Here is a 12603-nt window from a genome sequence, read left to right as displayed (position 1 = left end):
TTACTACCAAACATGTTGGAAACTTGCATCTAGGTTTAGCAATTCTTGATGATCAATCAATTTAAATGAGACGTAAAACTTTTTTCTTTTAAAATTTAATAAAATATTTGATATAAAACATAGCATGTTAATAAACCAAGTACTCATCAAGCCGTCCTTCCACTTATAAAATAGAATCTACAGGTTCAGTTATCCTATTTGGTCTGTGTGGTCCTGCAATCCCAGTTCATTGCCTGCCCAGCTAAGGTAACCACCACTCTAAAATTTTACAGTTGTTAACCTTTTCATAACTATACTTGTGTCCTTAAATAATAGCTCATTTCACTTCGCTTGTTTTCACTTGATTCTAGGACAGAACACCCTCCTTGTTTTCCTCCACCCTCTCGGGTTATTCCTGCTCAGTTTCCTTTGAAGAGTTTCCCTTCTTTCCCTGACTTCCAATTGACCAAGTCCAAGACATGGTCCCTAGGCTTCTCTTTCTATAAAACTAATAGCTCAAGATTGAGGATAATGATTTCAGACAGGCTTTAATTTTAAATGGCACTTATAGACCATCTATGTACCTCTCCTCTGAACTAGATATCTATATCCACCTGCATATTCAATATACTTTACTTGGATGCATCTCAGAATTAACACATCCAAAACTAAGCCTTTGATATTGTCCTCTAAAATCTTTTTCCCTTCTCCATAAACAAATGGAAACTCCATTATCTCTTTAAACATTACCTTTTCCTTATTCTGTTCTCTTCTGCAAGATTAGATAGACTGTTGGAAAGTCTCATACTACATCCCATGTGTCTTAATGTCTTAGTTTTCCATATGGAAATTATCCATACAAAGGAAAAAACCTGTTATTTTTTTTCAATTTTCCTTTTACTTTACTCAGATCTACCTTTCAGTTTAAAATTCTCCCTTTAGCTGAATTTCCTCAAGACTTCCATTTTAATTTTCAATTATTTCATTTCTAAAAATTCTATCTTTTAAAAGTGAGTCTGTTCATTTTTAGTAATTTCTTTTTCTTATATGTTTTAAATAATTTTTTATATCTTTGAATGTATCAAATATTTTGTATTATATATTGTAAAATCTAATAATGAAAACTTTGAGAATGTAGATCTATTGTTAGTTTTTTGTCGACTTGTAATAACATTGGTTTATTTTGTGATTTTAGATTGAATTTATATTAGCTGCCACTCTATTTGTGGGGTTTCTTTTGAGGCTTGGATTGAGGGTACCTTTCTCCAGGGATGATTTTTGTCTTTTTGTCAGGAAATGAGCATGACAAAAATGAATACTTTTAAAAATACAATTATAAGCAACATAAACTATGCTAATAGTATAGATTCAAGTACTAAACTCATATGAATGGTAGCCAGGAGTTATTAATTCCCATGGTTTGCAGGGAAACTTTAAACAAAAATCAAAAACATGAATAGCCAAGCTAAAGATGATAATTTTTCTTCCTATCTGCCTCTTCAATTTTTGTTTTGCTTTATTTTAGTTCACTGTTTGCAAAAGGGTATTGCCTTTCAGGGATCTTGGTTTTATGTGAGGTGCACTCTGATTCAGCTCCCCATTATTCACTGGCCCAAAGCTCTTTATACATTCCTGAGGCTATGGTGATCAATATAGTTTCCCATATTCTGGTAGTTTCCGAGCTTATTTGTCTAGAGGTGAAGGATTCATGTGCATCGGCATCACTGGAAGGATCTTCTAAAACAGAGACTGCTGGGCCTTATTCCCTGAGTTTCTGATTTAATAGGTCTGAGGTGGGGCTCAAGTATTTGTATTTCTAGCAAGTTCCAGGTGACGTTGATGCGACTGGTCTGGGGGCCACACTCTGAAAACCACTCCTCTAGACCAGGGAAGGGTTAGCAAACTTCTTTTCTGTAAAGGACTAGATAGTAAAATTTTTGACTTCATGGACCACATGGCCTTTGTCAAAATGACTCAACTCTCTATTGTAGCAAGAAAGCAGTCATATAAAATACATACACAAATGCATGTAAATGTGTTCCAATAAAACTTTACAAAAATATGTCTCTGGCTATGTTGGGCCAGGGGCTATGGTTTGTTGACCTCTGGTCTAGATTTATGTCCCCATTCTGATCCTGGCCACAAGAGGTTTTTTTTTTTTTTTTTCCTTTTCTGCAGGCACATACAGTTAATTAAAAGGATTTAAATATTTTTAATAAAAACTTTTAAATGTTACCTAGCAGAAAATCTTCCAGGATCTTCATCTCACTATATTGCCAGAAATAGAGTCCTGTATTTAAATTTCTACCTATTCAAAGAATTTAGGGCAAGACTTTTCTAGTGGATCTGATTTTTTCTGTAAGTTCAATCTCTTTAGTAGGCCATGAAAAGTTTATGATTAGCTCTAGAATCTTTTCCCACTTTCTGCCACTACAGAACATACCCTCCTACTTTACTCATTTACCACAAAGGCCCTGAACTTGCCTTTTCTGTCTCATTCCCTCACGCCACTGCACATATTTTTTCCATTTTTCATGTTGCCCTCCCTTCATTCCCCACAGAAAGTTTGGTAAATTCCTACTATTCCTCTAACTCTCTTTAAAAGCTTCCCCCCAGAATACTTCCTCACTTATTTTATGAGGCCAACATTACCTCGATACCAACACCAGGCAGGGACAACACAAAAATGAAAATTATAGGTCAGTATCTTTGATGAACATAGATGCAAAAATCCTAAACAAAATCCAGCAAATCGAATACAACAATACTTTAAAAAGATAATATATCATAATCAAGTGGAGTCATCCCTGGGATGCAAGGATGGTTCAACATATGCAAACCAATCAAGGTAATACATCATATTAATAAAATAAAAAATAAAAAACATATGATCACACCAATAGATATATCATAAAATGTCTGACAAGATAAAACATCTATTTTTGATTAAAACAATAAAATGGGTATAAAAGTATCTCAACATAATAAAAGCCATATATGACAAGTATTCAGCTAATATCATAATCAATGGTGAAAAACTGAAAGCTTTTCCTCTAAGGTTAAGAACAAGACAAGGATGCTCACTCTCACCACTGTTACTCAACAGAGTATTGAAAGTACTAGCCAGAACAATCAGGTAAGAGAAAGAAATAAAAGGCATCTAAATTGAGAATGAAGAAGTAAAACCACCACTATTTGCAGATAACATGATTCTATATGTAGAAAACCCTGAAGACTTTACCAAAATACTATTAGAAACAATAAACTAATAAAGTTGCAGGTTACAAAGTCAGTGTAAAAAATCCACTGTGTTCCTATATACTAATAATGAAATATCAGAAAAATGAAGAAAATAATTCCATTTGCAATTGTAACAAAAAGGATAAAATGCTTAGGAATAAACTTAAAGTGAATGATCTCTGCACTGAAAACTACAAGGCACTGTTGAAAAACTGAAGAAGACATAAAGAAATGGAAAGATATTCCATGTGCATGGATTGGAAGTATTAGCATAGTTAAATGGCGACATTACCCCCAAAAGTGGTATACAGATTTAATGCAATCCCCATCAAAACCCCAATGGCATTTTTCAAAGAAACAAAACAAAACATCCTCATATTTGTATAGAATCACAAAAGATTCCAAATAGCCAAAGGAATCCTGATAAAAAACAACAAAACTGGAGGCAGGTATTACACTCCTTGATATCAAATTATATTACAAAGCTACAGCATGGCATTGACAGAAAAACAGATACACAATGGGACAGAACCGAGATCCCAGAAATAAGCCTACATATATATGGGCAACTAATTTTTAACAAAGGAGCCAAAAACATCCAATGGAGAATGGAATGCCTCTTCAATAAATGGTGTTGGGAAAATTGGAAAGCCACATACAAAAGAAATTAGATTTCTCTCTGACGCCATACAAAAATTAACTCAAAATGGAACATAAACTTGAATAGAAATTTAAAGACTGAGACAATAAAATATATAGAAGAAAACAGAGGTACTAAACTTAAGGACTTTAGTTCAGAGAGGTTTTTGTGAACTTGATCCCAAAAGCAAGGGAAGTAAAAGCAAAAATAAATGACGAGGGTTATATGAAACCAAAAAGCTTTTGCGCAGCAAAAGCAAACAACAAAACAAAAGGCAACTAACTAAAGGGGAGAAGATATATGCAAATGATACCTCTACTAAGGGGCTAAGATCCAAAATATGTAAAGAACTCATATAACTCAACAACGACAAAAAAATCCAGTTAAAAAATGAGCAGAGGACCCAAAGAGACATTTTTTTTTTTTCTGAAGACAAACACATGGCCAACAGATATAGTAAAAGAAGCTCAACTTCACTAGCTATAAGGGAAATGCAAATCAAAACCACAACGAGATACAACATCACACCTGTTAGGGTGGCTATTACCAACAGGATAAGAAAAAACAAATGTTAGAGAAGATGTGGAGAAAAGGGAATCCTTGTACACTGTTGGTAGGAATGTAAATTGGTACAGCCACTATGGAAAATAGTATGGATGTTCCTCACTAAATTAAAAATAGAGCTACCGTGAGACACAGCAATCCATCTTCTGGGTATCTACCTTTAAAACTCAAAGGCACTTATTTGTAAAGATATATATATTTCTACATTCATTGTGCCATAATTCGCAATAGCCAAGACATGGAAACAACCTAAGTATCCTTCAGCTGATGACTGGATAAGATGTGGTGCATATTTACATTGGAATATTACTCAGCCAAAAGAAATGATGAAATGTTGCCAGTTGTGACAACATGGATAGGTCTTGAGAGTATCATGTGGAGTGAAATAAGTCAGATGGAAAAGGACAAAAGAGTATGATTTCCCTCTTATGTGGGACACAAAACAAGAGAGCAAAATCAAACAAAATGGACTCACAGACACAGATAGCATGGTGGTTACCAGAGGGGAAGAAGGGAGAGGGAAGGATGAAGAGGGTAAAGGGGGTCAAACATATGGTGATGGAAGAATAGACTTTCGGTTGTGAGCACACAATACAATTTACAGATGTTGTATTATAGAATTGTATACTTGAAAGTTATATAATGTCATTAAGCGGTGTTACTCTAATACATTTTTTTCAAAAAGCTCCTCCTCTGTGACGCTCTTCCTTCCCAAAGGTGCTACTCTGTCCAATCCTTGCTTTCTCCAACCACACCCATTATTACATCTGATATATTTCATGGCTATTGCTAATTTTTGAGAGCAGCTCCTTGCTGTAATATGAGCAACTTGAGGATAGGCTCTTTGAATGCCCAGTGCCTGGCATATGCATTTTTAACTCAATAAGTATATTTATTTACTTTTGAAAAATTGAAAACATGTTTAGGGAATGGGATTTGAAACAAACCACCTGTTTAAACCCTCGAAGTTTATCTTATCTCAGTAATCAAACCAAATTAGAATCTCCTAAACCGTCTTATTATTCTCAGTTAGTCAAATCTACATAAAGTCCATAGTGAAAACATAAAGACACGGACTGCTGCATGCCTCACACCCACCTGGCATCAGGGAGGCCATTTATTCTCTCTACAATAAAACAAAAGACACGGGGTTTTGTTTTTCTTTTATTGCAACCCATTGCAAGGTCAAAAGATTCACAGAAATATAGAAACTACAAACTGGGTGAATTTCCTTTATCCACTCAAAAAGACGTTAAAGACAAAGGACCAGAATTTTCCACTACAGCAATGTATTTTATAGTCTTTATTCTGAAAATACTGCTGAATTTTGGAGAGGATAAAAAGCCCTGCAACAAACATGTTCACATATATTTATGACATTCTAAGCAAAAAAAAGAAACTCTATATTGCCCAGAAAAATCATTTTAAGCCTCATTGTAAAGCATCTAATGAGAACACATTCAACAACCATCATAGGATCACTCAGGATAACGCTTTTTCTGGTTGTTTTTGAAATTAATGCTTTGAGGCTAGATATGACATTTCTACAGATTTCTACAAATACACCAAAGCAGTTTTCCAGGTTATGTTGCATCAGGCTTTCTGGATTAGCCAACATCTTAAAGAATTAAGTGCAAGTCCCCTCCCACCCCCCACCCCAAGCTGAAGCATGTTATAGTGCTGTACTTTAGATTCAAACGACGCAACATTAAACAAAAATCAATTATACACTTCTGAAACCATATGACAACCAAACTGTAACATTCCCAAGATTATTACAACTTTGAACTGAAATGGCACCATCTATATCATCAATGGCTCTTCCTTCTTTTGTCTTTTGTAACTATTTAAAATATAGTGTGACATATATAAAAATTAAAATTTTGCTTATTCACTCAAGCTACTATTACTATACATACTGTCTTATAAATTAGTTTTGGATTAAAAACCAGTTAAAAAATTATGATTTAAGATATTTTTTTCAATGGAGGGGAAATGAATATGAAAATGAGAGTTTGATATGTAAGAACTACAATTTATTAACAGTAAACAGCTTTTTTTCTTACACAAATTTTATTCCCTTCAAGTTAAATTAGTAACCCATTTAGTGATTTAAAAAAAAACAAAAACAAAAAAAAACCCCAAAACCTTTGGTGGTTACTTACTAGATTTTTTCCTAACTGGGATTAAAAAAAAAAAAAAAAAAAGCCACATCAGAAACATGTTGACATAACAAAAGAAAGAGTTGTTTACATCTTTTGGAGTCATTATGAGTAAGTGAATGGCATTTGAATGTAAAGCTATTTCTTGTTTCTTATGGCTAGTCTCATTTTAGCAATGTGGTTTAACAACTCAAACTTTAGTATCACTGTTAAAGACCAAAAAACAGCTATGTCCACTTTGGGGAAGAATAAATAGCAAAACTCACAAGTCAGGGTTTTGTACCTAGCTCTACTGGGAAAGATAATCACTCTTTAGTGTAAAAAGGCTCCCTGCTGTCTTGATTATAAATCTGGACACAGGAAAGGTTAGTTGAGCCTGAGTCCCTAATATGAATTAATTGTAAAGATGTGTGAAATCAAAACATATTCATTTACTGATAGACATTTTCTTAACTGAAAGGTGTCAATCTTTAAACAAAGAAATGCTTATTTCTGACAAGTGTAAACAAAATCTTAATGAAAAGATTTTATAATATTTCTTCTTAACTCATACATTAACCAGCAATAGACTTCTGCAGTCATAAGAACTATTCAAAAAATAACATGCATATATCCAAAAAACCTGTTCTAAAGCCCAAAGCAAAGCAAAGCAAAAAAAAAAAAAAAAAAAAAAGATTGTCTACTTACATCTCACTCATTAATCTTCTATTGTGACTCCCCTCAAATCTCAGAAATATAATTTCATAATTACCCAAATTAACAAAAATAATTAAGTGATCTGTAGATTTTTAAAAAATAACTTCACACTATTAATTACATTGGTGGCTTTAATGTGGATAATGCTAAAATTAGCTCCAAATATCATTAAAATATATCCGGACCAGTTACTATCCATGAAATAAAAGCTAACATAATGTTAACATAAAACTCAACTAGAAAATGTATTACTCAACAGAATGCATTTGTAGAATAATGAATAATTAACTTTTGTGAGCTGGCCAGGGGAGTTCAGATTGCTGCCTCCACAGAAAAATTTTACAAAAGGCTTTATCTTCTCTAGTCCCTAAGTTGCCTACCAGATAGCAAGCTGGCCACCTGTGGCTGGCACGCTCCCTCAGTGGCCTGGAGGAAGGCCCCTCTGTCAGAAAATGGTCTAGAAAGAAACTGCCCTGGTATGCATGTGCAGGCACAGCTGCATGCAGATGAGAGAGTGTGAGAACCTACATGTGTACATGGACTTGAAATTTCGAAAAGTACTGGTTTCCAGGCTTCTAATTAGTGTAACCTCATCTATGTTCTGGTTGTCATCAGTAGACGTGCACAATTCTATCTCACCAGAAAAGGAGGCAATGGCCTTCATTTTGGGGCATCATCAAGTGGCGGTAATTAGAAGCTCGAAATAATATATTTGATTTTTTTTTTGACTCCATGGTAGGAACAGAACATCTTTTTAGAGAAATAAGCCTTTGACCTGAAAACTGAAAGGTTTGTGGTTTTCACAATCTTTAATTTTTAAGAAAAAAACCAGCTCACCTGAGAATAAATAGCAATTGCGCTTATGCTGTGCAGTATGCAAACGAGACACAAATATACACACTTGGGTACACACATAGACATGTGACAGTTAAAATCTTTCCAGGAGACCACCCACCCTAAATCTACAATCCCTTTCTGCCCTGCTGAGTGATCCGAGTGGATCTAAGCTTGGGTGGGAGTGTTAGGAGGAGGCGGCAGACATGTTGGGGGTCCAGCCCATCTGATAGGCTCTCTCCAAGGTCCTCTTGCAGTCCTGCAGGACGGTGCTGAAGGTGATGTGAGGGTACTGCTGCACCAGCTGTTCCACCGTCACTTCATTGACCTGTAACCAAAGAAGAGCCACTGTCATGCACAGGGACCACTGAAACCGCCAGCTGCCCACGCCCACTGGCATGAGGCTAATGGCACTAAGAACCCTTCCCCCATTCCTTCTCTGCAGTGTTTAGTGGAAAGAGATGTGTCCCTTTTTGTCTGACCTCCTTGGTTTCCTACATACTACATTTCCCTTACTGACTTTTAAAAGACATATATCAAGAAATCAACTGTTTTCTAGAAGCGTAAATGACTGCGACTTGCTGAGATCCTAACAGTGTCCATTGAAAATCTAGTGATTCGGAGGTAAGGCTGCAGTAAGATAGCATTTGAATGTGCATTTGACTTAGTCATCAACCTGACAGGGTTTTTAGGACAAAATTGTAGATTGGTGGAGAGGATACACAAGATTCTAGATGAAAGTGTTGGGAGAAAATGTTTATTTTTCTTCCCTTTAAATGTTAAGGTATTGCAAACTTCAAGTCTCTTTGTGAAAAGTGCTGAAATGTGAGGAATCAATAATTAAAACATACATGGTTGGCAGGTCAGGGATGGCCCCACTAGACCTTAACCATCAAAGATACCACCTTGATTCTTGATTAGACAAGGCAATCAGACAGGCCTAATTAAAACTAACACCTTTACAATTGCTGTGCCGTGAAGGGATTAATTTGTCAATTATTTTAAAGCTGATTGCAGTTCATATCACAGAAGTAGACAGCTTCCTTCATCCTTTAGATAAATAAATGATTAACCTAAGAACCACAACTTTTAGGTAGCTTTATTTAAAATCTTTATAGAACATCTGGGCATTTTCAAATACATCAATATTTCATTTATACTAAGTAAGCTGGTCTGAAAGAAGGTACTTGTGAAACACATTTTTGTGCTCCCTCTCCATGTCTGTCCATTATTGAAGACGATCAGGACCACCAGGAAAAGTCTTAAACAGCATCAAACCCTTGCTGTTTGCTTTGAAAGCCTGCTTAGAAGTATCACGACCATGACATTCAGTCGTCTGCACTATTCTAAAATAATATGGAGTTTTGTGGGTGATTTGGAACACTATGTTACATACAATGTATTTTTTTTTAATTGAGGGTTGATATTTCAACATTGTATTGATGATAATCTTTGTCAGACTATCTCCCTATTCAAGAGTTGCTTGTATTTAATCAACGTTTATTCCAAATTCAACTAAGCCATGCAATTAAACCTTTCTATAATATAGATATGATGTATAACATTTTGTTTTCAAAAATGAGAAAATTTTGAGTAAAAAGGAAAAACTGATATACAAATTAGAGGTGAGAATATGAATTAATGATCTTAAGAGAAGTTTTAAGCAACATAATTTTTTGTTTTTTAAATTTAAATTTATGTTCTAAGTCTTGCTTAAGTTGAGGCAGTTTATAATAGTACGCTTAGAATGTCATATATCATAGAGCCCTGTATATCTCTCTAGCACATTTCTGACACTATCCAATCTAATTTCACATTATCAGACTGTCCAAGTTCTGTCTAGCCTCAAGTCCTATGCACATGCTGTTCTCTTTACCTGGAATACTTTTTAATGTACTTCCCCCTTAAAACCATCTCCTCATGCCTAATTTCTATTCATTTTTTTAAAAAAATTAAAGTATATGGTTGGCATACAATATTATATTAGTTTCAGGTGTGTAACACCGTGATTTGACATTTATATACTTTAGGATGTGATCACCTTAAGTCTAGTAGCCATCTGTTACTGTGCAGAGTTATCACAATTTTATTGACTACATTCCTCTTCACTTTTTTTGTCTTTTTTAAAAAAATAATTTATTTATTTAGATTAGTTTCAAGTATACAGTACATTAGTTAGACATCTATAATGTTCATAAAACGATCCTCCCAATTGCTCCCTCCCTCCCCTGGCCCTCCACCTAGCCATTGTATTAATGCTAACTGCATTCCCTCTGCCATGCTCCCCATGCCCAACTATCAACTACTAATCTGTACTTCTTTAACCATTCACCCCTTTCTCTCAGCCCCCCAATCCCCCTCCCCTCTGTCCATCACCAAATTGTCCACTATATTTGTGAGTCTGTTTTTGATTAGTTTGTTCTTTTTGTTCCTTAGATACCACATATAAATGAAATCATATGGTAACTATCTTTCTCTGTCTGACTTATTTTACTCAGCATAACCTCTAGGTCCATCCATGTCATTGCAATGGTAGGATTTCATTTTTTTTAATGGTGGAGTAATACTCCATTGTATATATATGAACCAAAATTTCTTTATCCAATCGCCCGTTGATAGGCATTTAGATTGCTTCCGTATCTTGGGTATTGTTCCCCTTCACCTTTTTAACCCTACTCATTCTTGAGTTCTTAGCTTCCATGTCATTTTTCCTGGTAATTCTGATCATTGCCCTATCCCTGCTCCACTCCTTAAATTAGGCAAGGCTTCTAGGTAATTCATTCTTCTAACATTGCCTACTTTTCCTGCATAGCACTTATAAAGTCAGTTTATGGTCACTTTGCTCTAAGGTAAGATCCATAAGAGCCACGATCATTTTTATATCCATGAGCCAGGCCCAGTTATCAGTGAATAAATGATAAGACAATAACAAACTACAAATAAAACATAGAAACCCAACAGCAAGGCAAAGCTAGACACTAATGTACTAATCACAAAGACTAACAATTTCCTGATGAACCGACATTCAGTTCAGGAATTCCCTTCTTCGGGAAGCCTTCCCTAAGCAAGTCTAGCTCGCCACCCCTTCTCTGTGCACCCGTGGTTGGCACTCTGCAAGGTTGTCTTTTATTTAAGCACTTTCATATTGCACTGCAATCATTTCTTTACTTGCCTCTCTCTTCTACCTGAATAAAAGCTTCTGCTTTTATTTTTAAGGCTATTGAGCTGTGCACAAAAAAGAGAAAAAACATGGCAACCGTGGTTCATACCACGGACTTTTGAGTCAGCCAGAACGGCTCTGAATCCTGGTTTCGCTTTACTCCTTTAAGATTTGGTTTCCTCAACTGTAAAAACAGGATAAAAGTAATTATATCATAAGATTGTTATAAAGGATTAAAGGCAATGATATGCCTAACACTGTGACTAAACAAGGTCCCCAAATGGTAGCTCTTATTATTACAGTAGGCATGGTTGTCAAATGTATGAGTTAATTAACAACATGTTGAGGTGACCAATTCTCTACAGTGATGCTCAGTATTTTTCTACTCCTGAGATATTTCAGAAATAAACCTTTACAATGTACACTATAACTTTCAAAATAAAATAATCACAGAGCAAGAAGTAACCTTTAAATTATACCTCATATACAAGAATCAATTTTATCTTAATGCTCTCTGGGGGAGATTCCAGAACTTTCTTTAATAACACACTCCAGGCTTTCAATTATCCATTCTCTGGAAATTCTCCCTTTTCTTTACCTGATGTTCCCCATGCTACGGTTAGGTCATCTTCTTTCCTCCTAACAAACCTGGAAGCATGTAGATCTCACTAAGGGAGAGCTGAAGTCCCTTGGTCAGAGAGAACCCTCAGAAAATCTGTACCACATTGTGAATGAAGTAAACATGCTCCAAGCCACTTATCATGCAAGGAACAACTAACTAAAAATAGATGAAACAAAGTATGGAGAAGAGAAAACATTTAAACCAGCCATAAAGATGGGGACGTCTTCCACAGCACATCTTTTCTAAACTACTCAAGAGCCTGTACAAAGTTTTACACCTTGGGTTAACAGGCAATTTGCTTTGGAGGTCCAATTTTGAAAAAAGAAAATATCTCTATGTGATAACTGTTTTGCAGGAAGAAATACAATTCATCTTATGCAAACTTGATACATGAAGATATGGATTTATGAAGTATGTAAATAAGAGAATAATTGTTTACTTTAGTAAAGACTTTCATGGTGGGGTTAACTTATTTTGTCAGCTCTCTTAATGTGGTTTATATATCCCTTTATTTACCAAAATTCAATTTTCCTATTTCTCTTATATAAAGATAAGATACACCTATAGTTGAAAATATAGACTGTGTTAATTTTCTGGCTTTCACAGGTTATGGGCAAGAATAGACAGTACTTTGGCTTGGTACTGCTTTATAAAACATGGTACTGGTAATCCTCTGTGGATATAATGTGTCTTCGAAGCAATCTTT

The 12603-nt window shown here is 35.1% G+C and overlaps 1 protein-coding gene across 1 annotated transcript in view; it reads right to left on the bottom strand.

The window, feature by feature from the left end:
• Window positions 1-5574: 5574 nt before the first annotated feature.
• The window catches only part of FBXL17 (F-box and leucine rich repeat protein 17), a 444087-nt gene continuing 437058 nt past the window's right edge, over window positions 5575-12603 (bottom strand). Inside the window, exon 9 of the mRNA XM_016137227.2 lies at window positions 5575-8443. Within this exon, the coding sequence (XP_015992713.1) occupies window positions 8303-8443 (141 nt within the window). The 3' untranslated portion in view covers window positions 5575-8302. The remainder of the gene's footprint in view (window positions 8444-12603) is intronic.

Source organism: Rousettus aegyptiacus, unplaced genomic scaffold (genome assembly GCF_014176215.1).
Source record: "Rousettus aegyptiacus isolate mRouAeg1 unplaced genomic scaffold, mRouAeg1.p scaffold_m13_p_8, whole genome shotgun sequence".
Taxonomy (NCBI): Eukaryota; Metazoa; Chordata; class Mammalia; order Chiroptera; family Pteropodidae; genus Rousettus; species Rousettus aegyptiacus.
The sequence above is the reverse complement of the archived record's forward strand: the minus strand, read 5'-3'. Positions and strand labels throughout refer to the sequence as shown.